This window comes from Vitis vinifera, chromosome 4 (assembly GCF_030704535.1).
Source record: "Vitis vinifera cultivar Pinot Noir 40024 chromosome 4, ASM3070453v1".
Classification (NCBI taxonomy): Eukaryota; Viridiplantae; Streptophyta; class Magnoliopsida; order Vitales; family Vitaceae; genus Vitis; species Vitis vinifera.
Window position 1 is genome coordinate 4,539,274 of NC_081808.1, and position 18,209 is coordinate 4,557,482.

General features: G+C 36.0%; 3 protein-coding genes across 14 annotated transcripts; all 3 read right to left on the reverse strand.

The window, feature by feature from the left end:
• Positions 1 to 1,012: 1,012 nt before the first annotated feature.
• Positions 1,013 to 6,118, reverse strand: LOC100259391 (pentatricopeptide repeat-containing protein At3g54980, mitochondrial). Of its 12 annotated transcripts, XM_059736236.1 has the most exons (5): positions 3,117 to 6,118; positions 2,911 to 3,009; positions 1,923 to 2,080; positions 1,523 to 1,615; positions 1,013 to 1,385 (listed from the first exon to the last, which is right to left on the reverse strand). In XM_059736236.1, the coding sequence occupies exon 1, from the start codon at positions 5,870 to 5,872 to the stop codon at positions 3,239 to 3,241; it is 2,634 nt and encodes an 877-aa protein (XP_059592219.1). In that variant the 5' UTR covers positions 5,873 to 6,118; the 3' UTR covers positions 1,013 to 1,385; positions 1,523 to 1,615; positions 1,923 to 2,080; positions 2,911 to 3,009; positions 3,117 to 3,238. The 12 variants fall into 12 exon arrangements, with proteins under 12 accessions (XP_059592219.1, XP_059592217.1, XP_019074992.1 ...); XM_059736234.1 differs by lacking the exon at positions 1,523 to 1,615 and having other exon boundaries at positions 1,923 to 2,047; XM_019219447.2 differs by lacking the exon at positions 1,523 to 1,615 and having other exon boundaries at positions 1,923 to 2,050.
• A 451-nt stretch (positions 6,119 to 6,569) lies between these two features.
• LOC109121395 (tRNA (cytosine(38)-C(5))-methyltransferase 2) lies at positions 6,570 to 11,631 on the reverse strand. Its single transcript, XM_002282418.5, has 10 exons — positions 11,445 to 11,631; positions 11,239 to 11,349; positions 10,691 to 10,784; positions 10,493 to 10,611; positions 10,289 to 10,411; positions 9,624 to 9,972; positions 9,417 to 9,511; positions 8,631 to 8,693; positions 8,486 to 8,550; positions 6,570 to 6,940 (listed from the first exon to the last, which is right to left on the reverse strand). The coding sequence occupies exons 1-10, from the start codon at positions 11,520 to 11,522 to the stop codon at positions 6,856 to 6,858; spliced, it is 1,182 nt and encodes a 393-aa protein (XP_002282454.2). The 5' UTR covers positions 11,523 to 11,631; the 3' UTR covers positions 6,570 to 6,855.
• Positions 11,632 to 13,449: 1,818 nt separating this feature from the next.
• On the reverse strand, positions 13,450 to 17,708 carry LOC100254270 (pentatricopeptide repeat-containing protein At4g32450, mitochondrial). The gene is made up of 2 exons (XM_002282428.4): positions 15,150 to 17,708; positions 13,450 to 13,719 (listed from the first exon to the last, which is right to left on the reverse strand). The coding sequence occupies exon 1, from the start codon at positions 17,588 to 17,590 to the stop codon at positions 15,167 to 15,169; it is 2,424 nt and encodes an 807-aa protein (XP_002282464.1). The 5' UTR covers positions 17,591 to 17,708; the 3' UTR covers positions 13,450 to 13,719; positions 15,150 to 15,166.
• Positions 17,709 to 18,209: the final 501 nt, after the last annotated feature.

The window sequence follows — 18,209 nt, forward strand, 5'->3', positions numbered from 1 at the left end:
ATTCCATATGTGTGGATTGATCTTTATTGATATTATTTGTACTCTTTTAATTTAAAGAAAAACTAAAAATAATTTTAATCCCAACCATATACTAATACCCTTCTTATACAATTTTCAAACCGCCCTAATTTTGACCATCTTTGAAAATTTGGAATAGAGAATGAGAATGAAAAATCAATATCGTCTAACAGGATTTTGATTCCACTCTTCTACATGGTATAATAATTCATCCTTACTCTCATTTTGTTTCCATTCCTATTCTCGGGTAACAAACGGACTTCAATTGTATTGAAAAAGGGGTCAAAAGTATTGATTATAAGAACCCAATAAATATTTGAAATTTTACATGTTTTGGGGTTTCATTGATTAAGAATTAAAATACAGAATTAAAAGAGAAAATTGAAGTTTGGTCTTATTCAAGGGGCGGAAAGGCAAGAGTGGATGAATGTACAAGCTGGACATTGAAGTTTTGTTGTACCAACCTCTCGTGTCATTGTTGCCTAATCTCAAGTGGTATAATATTTTAGAATTCTTGGAATGATAGAGCCATCAAGCCATCAAATAAAAGAAAGGAATGGGGGTAGTGTATGAGTTGCTTCAATTGACCCAGGATGAGGACCAAAAAACAATGTCAAGATTCCTCCCCACAGGCATCGATATGATGCCCTTCATTGCCTTTTTCTTAATGAGAAGCAACAGAGATTCCAAACCTTGTGTAATGTGAGACAGATCCAAAACCCAACGATGTTTGCAATGTAAACCAGGGCAGGCAGCCAGTTATTGTGGGGTTGGAGCCTGAGGCCAGCAGCCTCACCATTGCCCACTAGGCAAACCTGCAACCTTACCACAGATGGCTAACAGATTTATCATTTATATGCAGTTGCTGTAAACAATGCATGGTCCCTGAATTTTCTTCCTTAGAATGACGGTTAATACAAGCCTTCCAGGAAGATTGGGGTGCTCAACAACAGCATCCCACCGTGATTAACAATAGTATCAACCCATGAGAACATGTAGAAAGTTTCTCTTCGATTAAATAAACTTATAAAAAGAATACCATATTTCCAGCCTTAATCTTACAATTGCCGGTTTGACTCAAAACCATGACAGCCTATAGCCAGTTTCAGAAATTCTGCGTTGGGCATCATTTTATACATATAATACCCACATAGAAAGAACACGATAGTGGGTTATCTAGCTGGGTCCATGTTTTCTCCTTAAAGGCCAAATATCCCAAGAGTAGGCAGCACAAAATCTGAATAAACAAGGCCAACAGATCCCTCCCAAGACAGATACGAGAGAAGCGTGCTTCATACCATCCAAGGTGTTACACATTGGAAGGTTAGCAATTCTGGATCGTTAATAGCGGGGCAGAGTCTAGAAACCTGAGAAAAGTAAACACATAGCTTATCTAGAGATCAAAACGTGCATGCTGGCCTGAGCATTCAAAAGAAACAACAAACTTGGGGATGAATTAGAAAGGTGAATAAGGTTGGCTTTGAATTTGCAACCATGGACTTGCCTCTATTTCATATTGAAGTTCAGATGGCATAAATGTCCAGAAAAGTACAAAATACCAATGTTTCAGATCCATGCCATTCATCACGTATAAATGCTGCAAATTGTTAGAAAGGACAGAAAAATAAAAACAGACAGCAAAGGAGGAAACCCATCTAAGAAGATAAGATACATCTTAGGGGAAATAAGAAAAACTCTAAGAAGGCATAGGGGAGCCTAAAGGTGCAGCAAAACCCTTTTAGCCAAAGAAGATCCAAATTGCTACCCTAAATTCAATATACAAATGCATCAAAAGGCAAAGAAATATCCACAATTTCTCTCATAGATTAAGTGCTAAGAAATAGCCAATCTAGAATTAACCATCTGATCACATTACTCAGGTCCCACAATAATGTGAATCTTACCCGTTTTCTCTAGTTTCCCAAGCCCCCATAAGAGTGCCAAAATGCGATGAACTGTTGGCACTAGTCCTACATTTTGTCTCTGTAGACCAGGCGAATGCAGGCTCCAATACCCAACCAAAGGGCCACTGCTGTATCAATCAAAAAGACGGTCTTCATTACTGGACAACAAAATTGATTATAAAATTTATTAACACTCTCCAAAAAAAAGGAAGGTACTGTTAAAACAATAACTCAAACCACTTCAGCTTCACCAACCAATCTCAAGAGAAAGATACATGAATACTGCCAGTAACAGTATGCTCTGGGTTATCAGTGGAGAACACATTAAAGTTTAATTTCAAATGGCTACAGGGAAAGATACATGTATTTTAGATACTCAATTTGTTCTTGTTACAATAGAGACTAGAATTTCAATCTCTAACATGATACTTTGACTTTTAGTAAACACCTATATCCCTAAAATTATATATGAATGGAATATAATTGAGTAGCCAAACTATCAAGCTTGAAACAGCTTGACCATTCCAGCTATAAGCCACAAGTGAAATAGAATCACTAGTTCACTGATAAACCAGTAGGCTATAAATTTTGCTTACAAACTCAGATCTTGCTTACCAACCATGATACAATACTGCACATTTCTGCAATTATCATTCCTGTTATCAATAATTAACAGGTTGTCTCCACATGAAATCCTTCACATGCCAAAGTGGTTAAAAACAACACAACCACACAAACATGTGGCTAGTAATAGTGGCCTGCTTACAATTACTTATCTCAAACCTGCAGTTTTTCAGTTTATACAGCAAGAAATCAGGTCTTTACACTAGGAAAATTTAAAAAATTGATCAATTTATGCAACAATAAATGCCAGGAGTATCTTAGCATTTGCTCTATTAAAAAAGGAAAAATCATATATTGGCACAAGCAAATGTCAGCCAATTTGATAACTTATACAAAAAAAAGTGTATGGACTTATGGTTCATACCTCGAGAGAATGCAGAAGGTGTAATCAATGTTAAAGGAGTGCCCAGCATTCTAGAGTTGTTTAGATCCATTGATCCAGGGAAAGATGAGGACAGTCAACCTAGTAGATAAGAAGGGGGGAAAAAAGGAGCAACTGGTAAGTAATGCACAAGCCCATCAGAGTGATCCCTATATATAAAAAACACACTATAGGATAGTGTAATGGACCTTATCTTCTTGGACGGATAAGCTTACAAGGATAAGCGTCACAGCTAACAACATATTTCTTCCTTGATGACTTAAACAAAGGCAAGAAGCAATTTACAAAGAATGACCAATTGAGTGCTGATTTAACCATGTGAAGGCCTAGAAAGGGATCGATCTCCTTTGAACTTTCCATTTATGAGAATATCATAGGTTACATCATCAGGTACAAGGCCTCTGTCAAGCATCTCATCATGCAATGTAAAAGCCTCTTTCAAATTCCCTTCCCTGAAATAACCAGCTATCAGTGTGTTATAAATAAGAACACTAGGAGTCATATTTTTCCTATCCATCTCTTCCAAGATCTTCCGTGCATTCTCTAGCTGTCCTTTATTGCAAAGTCCATTTACCAGAACATGAAATGTGATAATATCAGGCACAATACCCTTGGAAAGCATCTCCATGTAAAGATCTGATGCAAAGACAAGTCTACCTTCTTTCAGCAATCCATCAATCAAAGTTGTGTATGTTCCTAAATCACAAGGAATCCTGTCATTGATCATCTTCTTATACCAAACAAGTGCTGCTTCCATGTTATTCAGATCTCTGAAGCCACTAATCATGCTGTTGTAAACAATTCTATTTGGGGATAAGCCAACTTCAAGGAGTTCAAAGAAAAGATCTTGTGCACTTTCCATATCCCTTCTTTTGCAAAAACCATCAATAAGAGCACTATATGCTGTAACATCCAATTCAAGACCCTTTTCTCTCATTTCATCCCGCGTTTTCAAAGCGAGATCAATCCTATTACTTTTGCAGAACCCATTAATCAAGCTAGTGTAAGTAACAACATTTGGGGAAACTCCAAATTCACACATCTCTCTATAAACAGCCAATGCAGAATCGATGTTACCCTCCTTGATAAATCCATCTACAATGCTGTTGTAAGTCATACAGCTTGGAATGAAACCCTCCTCCAAAAAATTCTTCAGCTTATCCCTTGCCTCTGACATTTGGCCAACTTTGCACAAACCATTGATAATTGTATTAAATGTAAAGTCAGTAGGGGCAATATTTAAGCTCAGCATTTGGTCAAACAAGTCTAAGGCTTTTTCACTATCACCTTTTTTGAAATTCCCATCTATCAAAATAGAATAAGTGACCACATTTGGTTTCAAATCCCTTGCGAGCATGTCTGAGAATACACTGGATGCCATATCCATATTCCCTTTCCTGCAGTGGCCAAGTATCATGTCATTGTAAGAAACTACATTGGGTACCATTCCTTGATTTACCATATTATCCAATAAACTGCAAGCTTCATCCATCTTGCCTCCTTTGCATAGCCACGACATCATGATATTATACGTAAAAATATTGGCAACACCACAATCAACCGCTTCATCAAACAGCTTGGATGCTTCTTCCCACAATGGAGCTTTCAAGTAACCCCGTAATAGGGAATTCACATTAAACACACTAGGCGGGATACCATTGAGTTTCATTTGAGTGTACAGTTCAGAAGCCTTTTCAATGTTCCCACTGTTACAGCAACCTTCAATCAAGACTGAATATGTAACTTTGTTCGGAAAAAGTCCATCTTCAGTTATCTTATTAAACAAATTCAAAGCACTATCCAAATTGCCTTGAGCACAATACCCCTTCATTAAACTCGTTGCAACCACCAAATTCATCGGCTTCCCACAATTTATCATCTCCTCCTTTAGCCTTAAAGCCTCCACCATATTTCCCTGTGCCACACAAGCAACAATAACACTAGTGAAAGTGGCCTCTGAAGGAACCCACCCCCTCTCTTTCATCTCCTCCAACAACTCAAGACCCAAATTCGAATTTGGTTTCTTGCAAACAGCCTGAATAATAATACTATATGCCCCTGCATCAAGTTTAACACCCCTTTCCTTTGTTTCCCTAAAATACTCCTCCGCCTCCTCCACCCTCCCTTCTTTCAGACAAGCTCGAACCATGACATGTACTGTAAAGTGATCACCATATATTCCTCTCAAAACCATTTTATTATACAAATCTCGCAATTCCCCAATCATATTTCTCCTAACCAGAGCAGTCAAAAGAATATTCATATACGGAACCCAAGGAATCACATCCTGACAGATCATCGCATTGAAACAATCGATTGCATTTTCAATTCGATTGGCCCTAATGTAAGCATTTAGCAAATAATTAAAAACCCGATGATCTAATTCAAAATCGAACCTTTTTGCGCAGTTGATTAGATGATCAACAAAAACAACTGGACTGGGATCCGAATCACCCGAGACATATCGATTAAGCAATTTCCGAGCATGTCCATGAGTCTCAGGCGACCGCATCAAAATGTGGAGCAAAACACAGTAGGCATCTACCCCTCTGATAAAACCACGCTGCGTTTCGGCCCGTTTAAAGTATCTCAGAGCTGATTGTGGGTCATTGACGTGGCACAGAAGAGCATCTATTACATGGTTTTGTGAGAGAGGCGTGGTTTCTTGGTGAATTTGCGAAGTGGGTACGGTGTCTTGGGAGTATCTTGGATATGGGGAAGATGAGTTTCCTGGAAAACTGGACTCTGGACTGATTTTCTCGGGAAAATTGGCTTTCGGATTGGGATCCTCGGGAAAATGTGTAAGTGATTCTGAGGTGGATTTCTCAAGAATCTCTGGTTCTGATATGGCTGGTGGGATAGAAACAGAGCAGACACATTTCGGGTTTGTGAAAGGCCATCGTAAAATTGGAGAGAATGTGGACAAAGAAATTGCAGATCTCATGCTTGGTTTCTGCAGAAACGAAGGGCTCTACAAAACCTCGAAGCTGTTAAACTTAAACCCTACCGGTCCTCGATTGTGATTTGGGCCTGGTTTGCTATGGGCTGGGCTTGTTTGCATCGGGTCGGAGATTTTAAACCCAAGCCCAATTTAGTCGGGCTCTGACTGAATCTCATGTTTCTATGATTGAATAAGTAATAATTTGCCTATGGCTATATTATCAAACCTTCTAAAAAGACAGCACCAATCAGATGATGCCATATATCTATTTGTTTATATCCCAACTTTGATCATATTTATTTATACCCTTATCTAAAGGTTTAAATATTATCATATACATTTTATCACTTCATAGATGCCACCATGGTACCTAACATTGTCCTAATAATTTTTATAAAAAAATTATATACTTTCTATTGGTTACGATATCATTGATTATGTCTGAAAAACAAATTTTATGATACAATTCATTGATAATGAAAAATTAAAGTATAAATATAATATAAAACTTGCAATGTTATGTATAAGAAAAGATAATTTTTCAAAACTATTTTTAAAACAATTACCAAACATACCCTAAATTTTCCCAATCCGTGATTCATATGTCCCAATCCTTAGTTCTATTCTTGACTCATGAACCCCTTAGCATGATCTCTTCAATCAACTATCAAATGCTCATGAAAAAATACCAAATCAAACATAATGATAATCATAAGAATTTGATTGATTAATGACTACTATCAGTTCATATTTAATATTGTGACCGAAATACAAATAGAATGTCCTCTAACAAGATTGTGTGGTGTTGAATGCGATGATACAATTTGCTTCACAGCCTCAAGTGAATATACTGTCCATACCCCAATTATATTCACAACAGGAAATTTGATAAATTTTGCTTTGCATTGAGCTTTATAGGAATCCAGATGGATGGGTCATGCCTTTGCTATAAGAAATTGAAAATGTGCATTGTAGAGTGGGACTGACTACAATCCTGAAGGTTGAGTGAATAGATATGTAAGTAATGGAGCAACCACTGCTACGCTTAAACTGTTCCCCAGCAATGCGTATCTGCATACAAAAGCAACTCAATTATATACAAAATTTATTCATCACAAATATTTATGATTTACCAAACTTTGCTGTAATCGACTAATCCCACGGGGCCCTGAAGTTAAGGACTGGATAAGCCTCCAGTGGCCCTAAGGGGACTCGAACTGGTGACTATTGAGGAGCAAACCCAAAGCCAGACCAACTGAGCTACCCCTTAGGGTTAAACTTTGTTGTACTCTTACCATGAGGCCAATAGATTTTTTTATCCAGATTGAAAATGAATTAAAGTGAGAAAAAGATGCAACTGGGAACTATGCAAACAGGTCAGAGATTAAAAGAAACAGATAACAACATATGATGTGGTAATTACTTATTTCCACTATAAAACACCCAACCCATGAAAACATATAAATTGCTCCATGCTAATAGGACTTTTTCAGAAGGAGCTGAATGTTCAGTTTCATCAAAGCAAGTGTTATATCTTTTATAGAAACAGCAATATATCTCATTATATGTTGCACTTGATGAGGCATGCAAACATAATGGTGAAACATGATACTATTAAGGATTGGACTGTTAAAGAAGAAACTTCTAGGGAGCTCTCCTGAGGAGAGGCAACTGCTAAGATGATGAAAATGTACAAAATTTTATGGTTTCGTCCTATAAAGCGAAGCTATAATACTCGGTCTCTCCAATTTTCTGGGTTTTATCTACTAAAGGGAAGCTATGATACTCGGATTCTCCAACTTCAGCCAGCGTATTCATATCAACACAACACCTTATGGGTGTGAGTATATATAGCATCATTGTTTAATACTCATATTTTGTTTTGGATATGGTTCTTTGATTCTAATTGATTTCCTTTTACTACTACCACATTCCTTATCAGATAGTTACATTGAAGAAAGAGAGAGTTGCTGGAACATGACCTTTTAGAGTAATATTAAAATATAATAAAGAAAAGAAAAGAAAAGAAATAGATAAAAGAGAAGGAACAAAGCTTTTATTCTTTGTTATGATCTATCCTAGTGTCCATATTCATTATTGGGAACCTTTTTAGCTAAGTCTTATTATTATATCCTAAAATTTTTACATCTAAAATATCATCCACCAAGAAACATAACCTACCCACACCAGAACTCAAACCCATGCAACATTTAAGTCAAGGGTCAAGCCACTTGATTGTAGGACTGGGAAACAGTTCTATGGGATTCCAAAAGTTGGTTTCCATGTGAAATACATGCTTTAGATCACTAATCCTATCAACAATGTAAACATTATCTTAAGATCATAAAAATTATATTTCATTCCACAATTTAACTGGAAAGTGAAAAATAAACACAAAACTTAGAATATGTTAGGAAAAGAAATGTCAATTTATCTAACAACTAAACGCAACATGAGACTAGCAAGAGCTTAGGGTAAATTATAGTTTCTTAACCAGATCTCCCATCTGTTTTATTAGTAAATTGGTAAAAATTTGTCAAAGTTCATTGTTCCTACTTTCATCCAATCCTCACACAAAATCATAATAACAAAAACAGAGGGATAAATGTAACATACCGCTGTCTAAGGTTTACATGCTGTGGAAAGTGAAAATCCTCTGGGAAAGAATGCAGATTAGCAACCTAAAAGTTATCAAAATCATAAATTAGTTGATAAGAGACAAAGACAAAAGAAGAAAGAGATATGAGCAAAATTTACACACCTCTCTAGGGGTAAAATATCTAAGACACTGCTCCTCCAACAAGGATGCTTTATCCTTCTTTGACTGCAAGTCGCCCATTTTATAGAAGTCATGAAAAATGAAAATGGTCATAGCAATAATTTCTATAGTGTGAACTAACCTTGAATGCAAACTAAATTTAACTCAGATATTGGGAGTGTTGCAGAGAACTACCATGGGTTGCACAGAACACTGGGGGCCGAATTAATTGCGGGATGTGAACTAAACAATCAAATATTTTGAAACTAAATCTGGATATTGATCCAGTGAAATGCCTGGTTGAATTAGACCAGGGTTTTTGGTCGCATCCATCCAACATAAATAAATAACTATTGGGAACCATTGGATGCTAAAAAAATTCTGCAATCTTTCAACCGTTCCTAAATTTTACATCATGTATAAAAATAAGATCATCACATCTAAGGGCTAATAAGTATTTGAGCTCACCAAACAAATGAACTGCCATGGCAAACAAGCCCATAAGTCCATTTGATCAAGTATGATGAACTCAAAACATTGCGATGAGCCAGGTTGCTGAAACCTTCATGTAATGGCCAAAGCAACCAGACCAGCTAAACAGACAAAATTTTATAACAGTAGTCCAAACTAACGGTTGCAAGAGTGCCTGATATAATATGAGAAACAATCAAGACTAAGTTTTTAAAATAAGAATATCTATCACGAATCAGCTCTATGCTGTTTAAGAGACTGTCTTTACAGGACTCACTCAGATATTCAAGAAACAGTGAACATAATTGAAATTCATACCTGGCCAGTTGCCAAAAGAGAGCCAGTACCCTTCACATACCGATAATAACTTTTTGTAAAACAGCAGCAACGCTTTGAGTCAGGATAGACAATATCTATGATCTTTTTAAGGATTCATTAAAAGAGAGAGAGGGGTTTATTCAATAAAAAGTACAACATGACTAATTACAAATGGTACAGGTAATCAACGGGAATAAGCAAGGATACCCATAGCACTTCCCCACCTCTCTATCAAGCTCAATGGAACAGAAAACTGGTCCCAAGAATTACTGTCAGATCTGTCTCTTTCATTGTTCTCCAACTCTCCAGAAGCATCTGTAGAAACACTAAGGGTGTCCAAGTAGCTGGACTCTGTTTCTAATGGGTTGATAGTATTCTTGAATTCAAGAAATCTCTCCACTGGCTCACATGATTGGAGCAACTTATCCCAGATCTTCTCTGATTGATCATGTTCATCAATCAGTGAGTCATCCTCATGACCAAATAATGGGCTTGGAGTTGAAAGTAGTTGGTTATTGAAGAGTTGGTTTTCAAATGATAAAGGTTTCCTTTTTGCCTGTAGCAATAAGTAGATTACATTTATCAATTAAAAATCTGGACAAGTGTGTGTATAGGACTTCTTAAAATCATGATAATTTTCCACCCTTGTATCCAACAAATGACCATAAATTGGTTAGGCTTTTAGTTTGAATTGCATGAACTTCCACAAACCACCTTGAATGAGACCTGATTTTTTATAACAACCCTAATTTTTAAAGGGAAATATTTATCCAATTCATAACCCATCCTAAGTTCCATCACCTTGTTTATTCTTATATGGAAAAGATAAGAATAATGACAATAATAATAGTTATAAGTGAGACAGCATTTACCAGGCAAAAGTATCGTGGCCTGGAATATGGCACGCCAAATTGTATTGGGCTCAAAATAAATTCCTGGGTAACAAAACCAGTTTTTGATAATATCTCAATCATTTTCTCATGTGTATCAGATGTCTGCAACAAAAAAGACAGTACAAAAGATAAGCAAAGAATACTTGATTGAAAATAAAAAATTTATATGCCAAGTTCACAGACCTCGAATCCAACAACATTCTCAACAAAAAGCATAAGTGGAGGATGTAAGGTGTGCTGTATAAGTTCAAGAATCTTGAGAAAAGAAAATGCCCGGGCATCGCCAGAGTGCTTTTGGAGACCTAATCACAAAATATTTTGAGAAAACATCAATCCAAAGATAATTCAAAAAACAAGAAAAGGAAAGCAACAATAGTTCACCTTGTCGGGTGTATGGCTGGCAAGGAGGAGAAAGAAGCCATGCATGAGCTCTATATCTATCAAGATCAGCAGCAGTAAGGCTCTGGATGTTACCCTAGGACCCAAAAAAAAAAGTCCATTTTAAGCATCTTATAAGCCAAATGTCAAATTTTTGAAATGGGTACCTCTGATTTTCTTATTTTTGAGCAGCTCAAAAGCCAAATACCAAAAATTTGAAAAATGGGCAATTAGGATTTTCCATTTTCATGAACAGCCCAAAAGCAAAAAATAAATTATAAATAAATAAATAAATAAATAATAATAATAATAATAAGCTGCCTACTTTCGGGTGGAAAGCAGTATTCCTCCATTTAATTGCTACTGAGAAACATAAGGAAAAAGAAGGAAAAAAAGGTTTATATTTATGTTGGTTTGATTCTAAGCACAATTAAAATTTAAACCAAAGAGTAGGAAGTAGAGTGAGGTGAATGCCAAATTCTGAAAAATCTAAAGAAAAAGGGTTTTTCTGCATATTGCGAATAGGAGTTGAAGTGGAAAGAGAAGAAAACCTGGCAAGGGCGGTGACCGAAATTGTGTTGATAAACATCGTTGGCAATGTTGTTGATGTCGAATGCTTCGACAATTTTCGCATTCACACCTCCCCTCTTTAAAGAGTATCTCTATCGAAACATACACGCAGAGATACACTGAAATTATAACGAACACATATATGCATCTACACATATGGAGAGAGAGAGAGAGAGAGAGAGAGAACCATTCCGCCGATGCCACTGTAGAATTCGAGGACTCGCCATGGATCCTCACCTTGGGGATTGCACAAACCCTTCTCCATTGATGGGTGCTTCCCCTGTGAGAGAGAGCGGCGCCAACTCAGTGCCTTCACGAAAGTTGCATATCATACGACGTCAATTGTCGTCTCTAGGGATGAACTTGGGAAAATCAAAGCAAGATATGGTTTTATACTACAATCAAATTAAATTATGTAATTTACTTTTTATTAATAAAAATTATTATAGATGTAAAGAATTATTAAAATAGTTCTCAAGACCATTTCTTTTTCATGTAAGTTTTTAAGAGTTTTTACATTTTATATTATTTTTATAATTTTAAAAATAAAAAATAAAAAATATATTCAAACGGACACTTGATTATTTGCACCTTCATGCAATATTTCCAATTTTTACCAGCAATTAGGCTAAGAAAAATATTGGTTAATGTGAAATTGTTGTTTAATTTGACATGCATTTTGTTCATTTCTTGTAAGTTGTATTTAATTTAGGGATTTTTGTCTCGAACTTAATAAAGAGCTGCACTTTAGTACTCTAGCATCATTTATTAACAGACTTACTTTTTTTACACTTCGATTCAAATTTGGTAGAAAAAACTTTAAATTAACGTTGTTGAAGTGAATTTTCTAAAAAAGATGTTCGCATAATTATTCATAATTTTTTCCTTCCACTAGAAAATGTGGCAACTTAATTTAAACTATTGACATATTTCTTTACATTCTAAATATATTGTATTATTCTTTAGTAAGACGATATGTTATGTTATATTTAATTTGTGAAAGGATAAAATAAAAAATAATATAGAATGTATATTTTTTTAATATTTAAAATAAAATTTATATTATATTCCAATATTTTTTATTTAAAAAATAAAAAATTTCTTATATTTAATTATATTCATGATTAAAAAATATTTAAGTTTTATAAATAAATTTTTTTATATTATGTTATTCAATATATAAAAATAATTTATATATCATACATTAATATTATTTTATAAATACTTTTTTAACCATAAATTTAATTTATAATGAAAATTTTTATTTTATAAAATGATTACATAAAAAAATTGATAAAAAAAAAATTATGATACATGAAATGAAATATGCATATTTCATATATACAAAGGATAAAAAAAAGATGTATTTCATCATTCATTAAATATGGGATATTATATAGTATTTCATCTTTTATCCTATCACATTTTTCCCTTGATGGCAAATCATCCTTTGTAGTTAAGGCACTTTTGAGTTGTGCTTTAAGAATTTTAATATACGATTACATCATATGGCAAGTTAACAGGATATCTTTGTCCATCCATATGTCATGGACTTTTAGTCCAATTATGCATTTTTATTGCCTTTGTACCCTATTATATGCTTTTGAAATCCCTAAAGCACAAATATCCCACTATCGGGGAATGGCTCCCTTTCCTCTAATTCTTAATGAATGAAATAATTAAGCATGCCATAGAATTTACCCTAATAAGATCCCATTGATTGTAACAGGGGACAAAGATATTCCTTAACTTAAGGTTTTTAGACTTTTTGTCTTATAATTTAAAAGAAATTTGATGTATTCTAATATTGATTCCTTTGGGTAGGTTTATAGGTTACAAGGGGATATAGAATGTGGTTAATACGATTAATCATGTTTCCAAAACTTGGGTTTAGATTACGGAGACATGAGGGAAAAAAAAAAGAGGAAAAAGTGGAGATAGGGTTAAGTAGGTTCGGAAGAAGGAAAGAAGGAACATAGCTGAGATTTTACCAAGAGTCTAACTGAATCACAATGTTTTGTTCGATTGTTCTAGTCCCGCATCCCATTCATTTGTATTTTGATTTCATTTTTTTATACTTTGATCTCATTTGTTTGTACCTGATTCCATATATTTGTGTTATCTATCCGAATGAGATTGCAAACTAATCAATATCCTCAAATTTTCTTGTAGCAATGAGATAGGTCAAACACTTAGGAAGAATTAATTTCAGTTTAATTAATAAAAAGGGAAACAAGAAAAATAAAATAATTGTTCTTTTGTGATTGTACACCTTTCTTTAATGTCTTTCCAAATAATACATCAACGAGTCCACTGAGGCTTATGCCTCAAGCCTCCAGGCATGACAAGCGTACTTGAGCCGTGCCTTTGCCAAACCTTGACCCGTAAGTCTAATGCATTTTTTCCTTGCGCCTCATCGCATTTTCGAGGCGCTTTGCCATGAAGCACGCCTCAACATGCACCTGAAAACATATCATAGAATGAGAAAAGGAAAAAAAATAAATTAAAATATGATAATTATTTAGATGGAAAGGAAAATATTCCACTGCAAAAAACTTAATTATATATACAAAAGAGAATATACATACATATACATGATGGGTATCAAAAGGGCACTAGTGGTAGGTTTGGCTCGATGGAAAAAACATGGAAACAAAGGAAAACAGAAGTTGAAACGAAGACAAAAACAGAGGGAGAAACTAGAGAGAGATGAGCAAAGGGAAAAATGAAAGAAGTACTTTAACACTACGTCCACCGTGAAATAGAGAGGAGGCAACCTCGACAAGAGAGAAAACATAGAGACACATTGCCGATGAGAGTTGTCAAGATTAGGGTTTTTTTCTCTTTTCTTGTCCTATTTGTATTTGATATTTGTTTTGATTTTTGTTTTTTTTGATACATCAATGACTCCATTGAGGCTTACGCCTTAACCCTCAAGGCATGAAAAGAGCACTTGAGGCATGCCTTAGTCACGCCTTAACCTTTAAGGCATATGCCTTCTAGGGTTGATCTTTTCTTCCTTGCACATCACCTCATTTTTGCAGGGAGACCCTTCAACGTTGTCTTTCCACCACCATTAATTGCAAGGATTGAATTGCTCTTATAAATGGTTTAAGACGTGCAAGCAAGCAAGCAAGCTTGACCAAAACTCCCACTTATGAACCTGAATAGATTGTTTATGCCATGAGACTTGCAATTCTATTTCAGCTTACCACCAAGAAGTGTGATTAAAAATACAAAATAGCAGAGAAGAGACAAACATAGATTAATTATCATAAAGAAACTCCACAACCTTACTTGAAAAACAAAAGGAATAGACAAAAATCTTTCACCTTACAGCTAAATAAATAATGTTCATTAGGTTTCTTCATCATCATTGCAACCTATGTTTGGAAATTCACATTCAACAAAAGAGGTCATACTCTGGCCTCGGATATCGTCTGATAGTTTCTGCCCTTTTCAATACCAAAACAACTCTATTTTTGAAGCAACCATCATGGCAAAAATGTAAACATTTTCTAGTTATGTACTATTTTATGGCAGAAATATACAAAGCTAAACCCAATTGTGCTTCCAGAGAACATTCAATTGGTAAGCACAAGCTTTCCACATGAAGCAATATCCTTGCCAACAGGGGACACAAAAAGGAACTTCATACAGGCAGCAAATATAACCTCCAAGATTTTCAAAAGAGCATATCAATTTCTTCCGCATTCTACTGAGATGTGTCCCATCAGAGAGTCAACCATTCACAATATTTCAGGTCAAACCCATGAAACAAACAATACATTATTCCTTAACAAGAATCCGTGCGGCCATATTAAAACCAAAAACCATGTGTATCATGATGCACTGGGAAAAATATTAGAAAAATAATAGGGATAATAAATACCTGTAATTGAATTTCATTCACCAATAATCCCGGCAAGAACACAATCCATCTTTGAAGTGGTGGAATCTCTTAGCATCTCGTATGATGAGCTCCCTGCCAACAAGCTTTGAAATGATCTTCAGGGCAGTGTGACAGTCACCACAAACACGAAGATTCTTGATTACCCTAATAGGTGAACGCGCTGGGCTGCTGAGAAGGCCGTAAGCAACAGCAAGTCTCTCACTATGAGCAAGAAGAGCTTCCTCCTTGCCTTCTTGGTCTATGTCATGCAACACAAATCTGGTCTCTGGCACATAACCAGCCTCTTTCATTTGTGCCTTCAATCCCCTTAGTTTTGCGTAGATCTTGTCATTCTCAGGATGAGATGTATCCCCCGCTCGATATTCATGGACCCTGCTCCTAACCTCTAAAAGATTTTGACTGGCCAATTTCTTCTTCTCTTTCTCTTTCTCAAGGTCAGAAGCTTTCACTGGTACAAGGCCTGCTTTTGATTGCTCAGTTAAGCGGGAGGGCTCCAGATGCTCAACAAGCTCAGCACAGCGATCCCCAATTTCCATATTCCCTTGAACTCTACATATATTCATCAAGGTTTCCCAGACATCGACACTTGGCTCTAGCGGCATCTTCTCAACGAACTCTAGTGCTTCATCCAAGTACCCTGAATTACCCAGCATGTCCACCATACTCGCATAATGCTTCATTGATGGAACAATGCCATAATCCTTGCTCATTGAATTAAAGTGCAACATCCCCTCAATGACATCGCCTAAGACACTGCAGGCCATGAAGACCCCAATAAACATTTGACCATCGGGTTTCAGTCCTGATTCCTTGAATTGAATGAACAGATCAATTGCCTCCTCTCCAAGATCATTCTTAGCAAACCATGTTATCATGGTGTCCCAGGATGTCAAATTGCGCTCTGGCATTTTCTTAAACACTGCATATGCATCATCCATGGAACCACATTTTGAATACATCTCTAGGATCCTGTTATAAGTACTCACTTTGAGAGGGGATACTGATTTGATAAGGCTCTCGTGAACAGCTTTTGCTTCTTGTAGTGCTTTAGCCTCCCCACATGCCTTCATTAACCGCAGGTACCTGGGCAAATCCACAGGAGTGTGCTGCTTCTCCAACAATCCCAAAACTTCTATAGCTTCCTTTACTTTTCCATCCTTGCAGAAATCATCCACCTCCTCAAGAGTGCCACTATATTGGCTACTCTCTGCAGCTTCTAAAGACTCTCCATCTGGTTTGTAATTACTTGATTTTGGAGAACCCACCATGCTATTCTGAAACTCATTAGAGTTTGTTTGATATTGAGCAACATTTGGGTTCTGCTGATATTGAGCAACATTTGGGTTCTGCTGATATTGAGCAACATTTGGGTTCTGCTGATATTGACCAATATTTGGGTTCTGCTGATATTGACCAACATTTGGGTTCTGTTGATATTGACCAACATTTTCTCTATAGTACATATTCTCACTTGGCTGATACTGCTGTAGATTTTCTCTATGATATCCACTTGGGCTCTGCTGAAATTGCCTGATATTTTCTCCATAAGTCCTATTTAGGTCTCCCAGAGTCTCCGATATGATCTGTTGACAATTCCCATTCCGATTCTGATTCACTTCTGCTCGTCCCTCACTGTAATATGAGTTCTGTACATTTCTGTTTTGTCCATAAAAGTCATTCGACTTTTGCAATGATTCTCCATAATTTTGCCCACAATACCCATTAATATTTCCACTTTGCCCAACTAGGTTCTGCTGATATTCATTTATAGTGCTTTCCCTACAAAGCTCGTTCTGATTTGCCGGCAAGCCTCCAGAACCTTGCCTATAATTCCTACTAAAATTTCCACTCTGGCTAAATGGGTTCTGCTTAAACTCGTTTCTAGCATATTCCCTGTAACCTCTAGGATTTAAGTCTTGATGAACTTCGGAAGAGTTCATGGAGTTTCCTCCATAAAGCCCATCTGGATTTTGCTGCAAATCCCGGAAATTTTGTCCATTATACCCATTAAAATTCACATTTTGCCCAATAGGGTTCCTGTGAAATTCATTTCTAAGGTTTTCCTCAAAACCCCCATTAGGGTTTATGCTTTGTTGAGCCTCCACAGAGTTGCCTCCATAAAACCCTTGTGGGCTTCCGGAAAAATACCCACCCGGGCTTTGCCCATTTGGTTTTTGCTGAAACTCTATATGATTCTGATTGTCTGCGTCAAACCCATCAGGGTTTTGGTGATTCTCTGGAGAATTTTCTTTTTGAAACCCGTTAGAAATTTGAAAATCGGCTCTTTCAGCGGCAGTACTAAGATTCTTCAATAAAGTTAGGGTTTTAGATGAAGCCGAGGAGGAGTTGGGAGAAGGACATACCTTGGATAAAGCAGTGAGAGAGTTGATTGTAAGAAGCGTAGCTCTCTTTGCGGACATTGTTTACCTGTCGTGGTGAGATAATTCGAGAGGAGAGAGGTTCAAGACAATGGAGAGACAGCGGAGGAGGAAAGAAACCAGAGAAGTTAAACCCGTTGGCTTACAAACCTTAAACCCTCGCAACCATTGGCCGCCAATGAACAGTCTTGGGCCTAAAATTGGCTTTTGAATTGGGCCCACTGTTAGTTGACATCAGGTTCCCATAACTCTTTGCCTTTGACACCTCTTTTCTCAAAATGCTAGATGTGATCCACGTGCAAGCCATATGAGCTATTAGTTAATAAATTAATATTATCTAAATTTTATTTTAATTAGTTGGTAAATTTTATAGAAATGTAATTTTTAAAAATTATTATAAAAACAATATAAATATTATTAGTTAAAGAGATTATGAAGCTCCACCTATTCCATAATCGAATGTTTTAATAACATATATCATATATTATTATCATATGACCGTAGGTTCATGGTGAGACCTAATGTTGACATCTTTTTGTATTTTGAAAGGGCTTTAATGGTAATATAATTGATTCAAGGGTGATAATATAATCTGATCTTTATCCAATGATTATAAGGGGCTTCTGACAACTATTTTTATGATACAAGAGTAATATTTGAT

Coding starts and splice junctions, on each gene's coding strand:
- LOC100259391 (XM_019219449.2), bottom strand. CDS start 5,872: ATGAGATCTGCAATTTCTTTGTCCACATTCTCTCCAATTTTACGATGG.
- LOC109121395 (XM_002282418.5), bottom strand. CDS start 11,522: ATGGAGAAGGGTTTGTGCAATCCCCAAGGTGAGGATCCATGGCGAGTC. Junction 10,412..10,492: donor AGAATGTTGTTGGATTCGAG/GTCTGTGAACTT, acceptor TTTTTGTTGCAG/ACATCTGATACACATGAGAA. Junction 9,512..9,623: donor GAGGTGGGGAAGTGCTATGG/GTATCCTTGCTT, acceptor AAAAGATCATAG/ATATTGTCTATCCTGACTCA.
- LOC100254270 (XM_002282428.4), bottom strand. CDS start 17,590: ATGTCCGCAAAGAGAGCTACGCTTCTTACAATCAACTCTCTCACTGCT.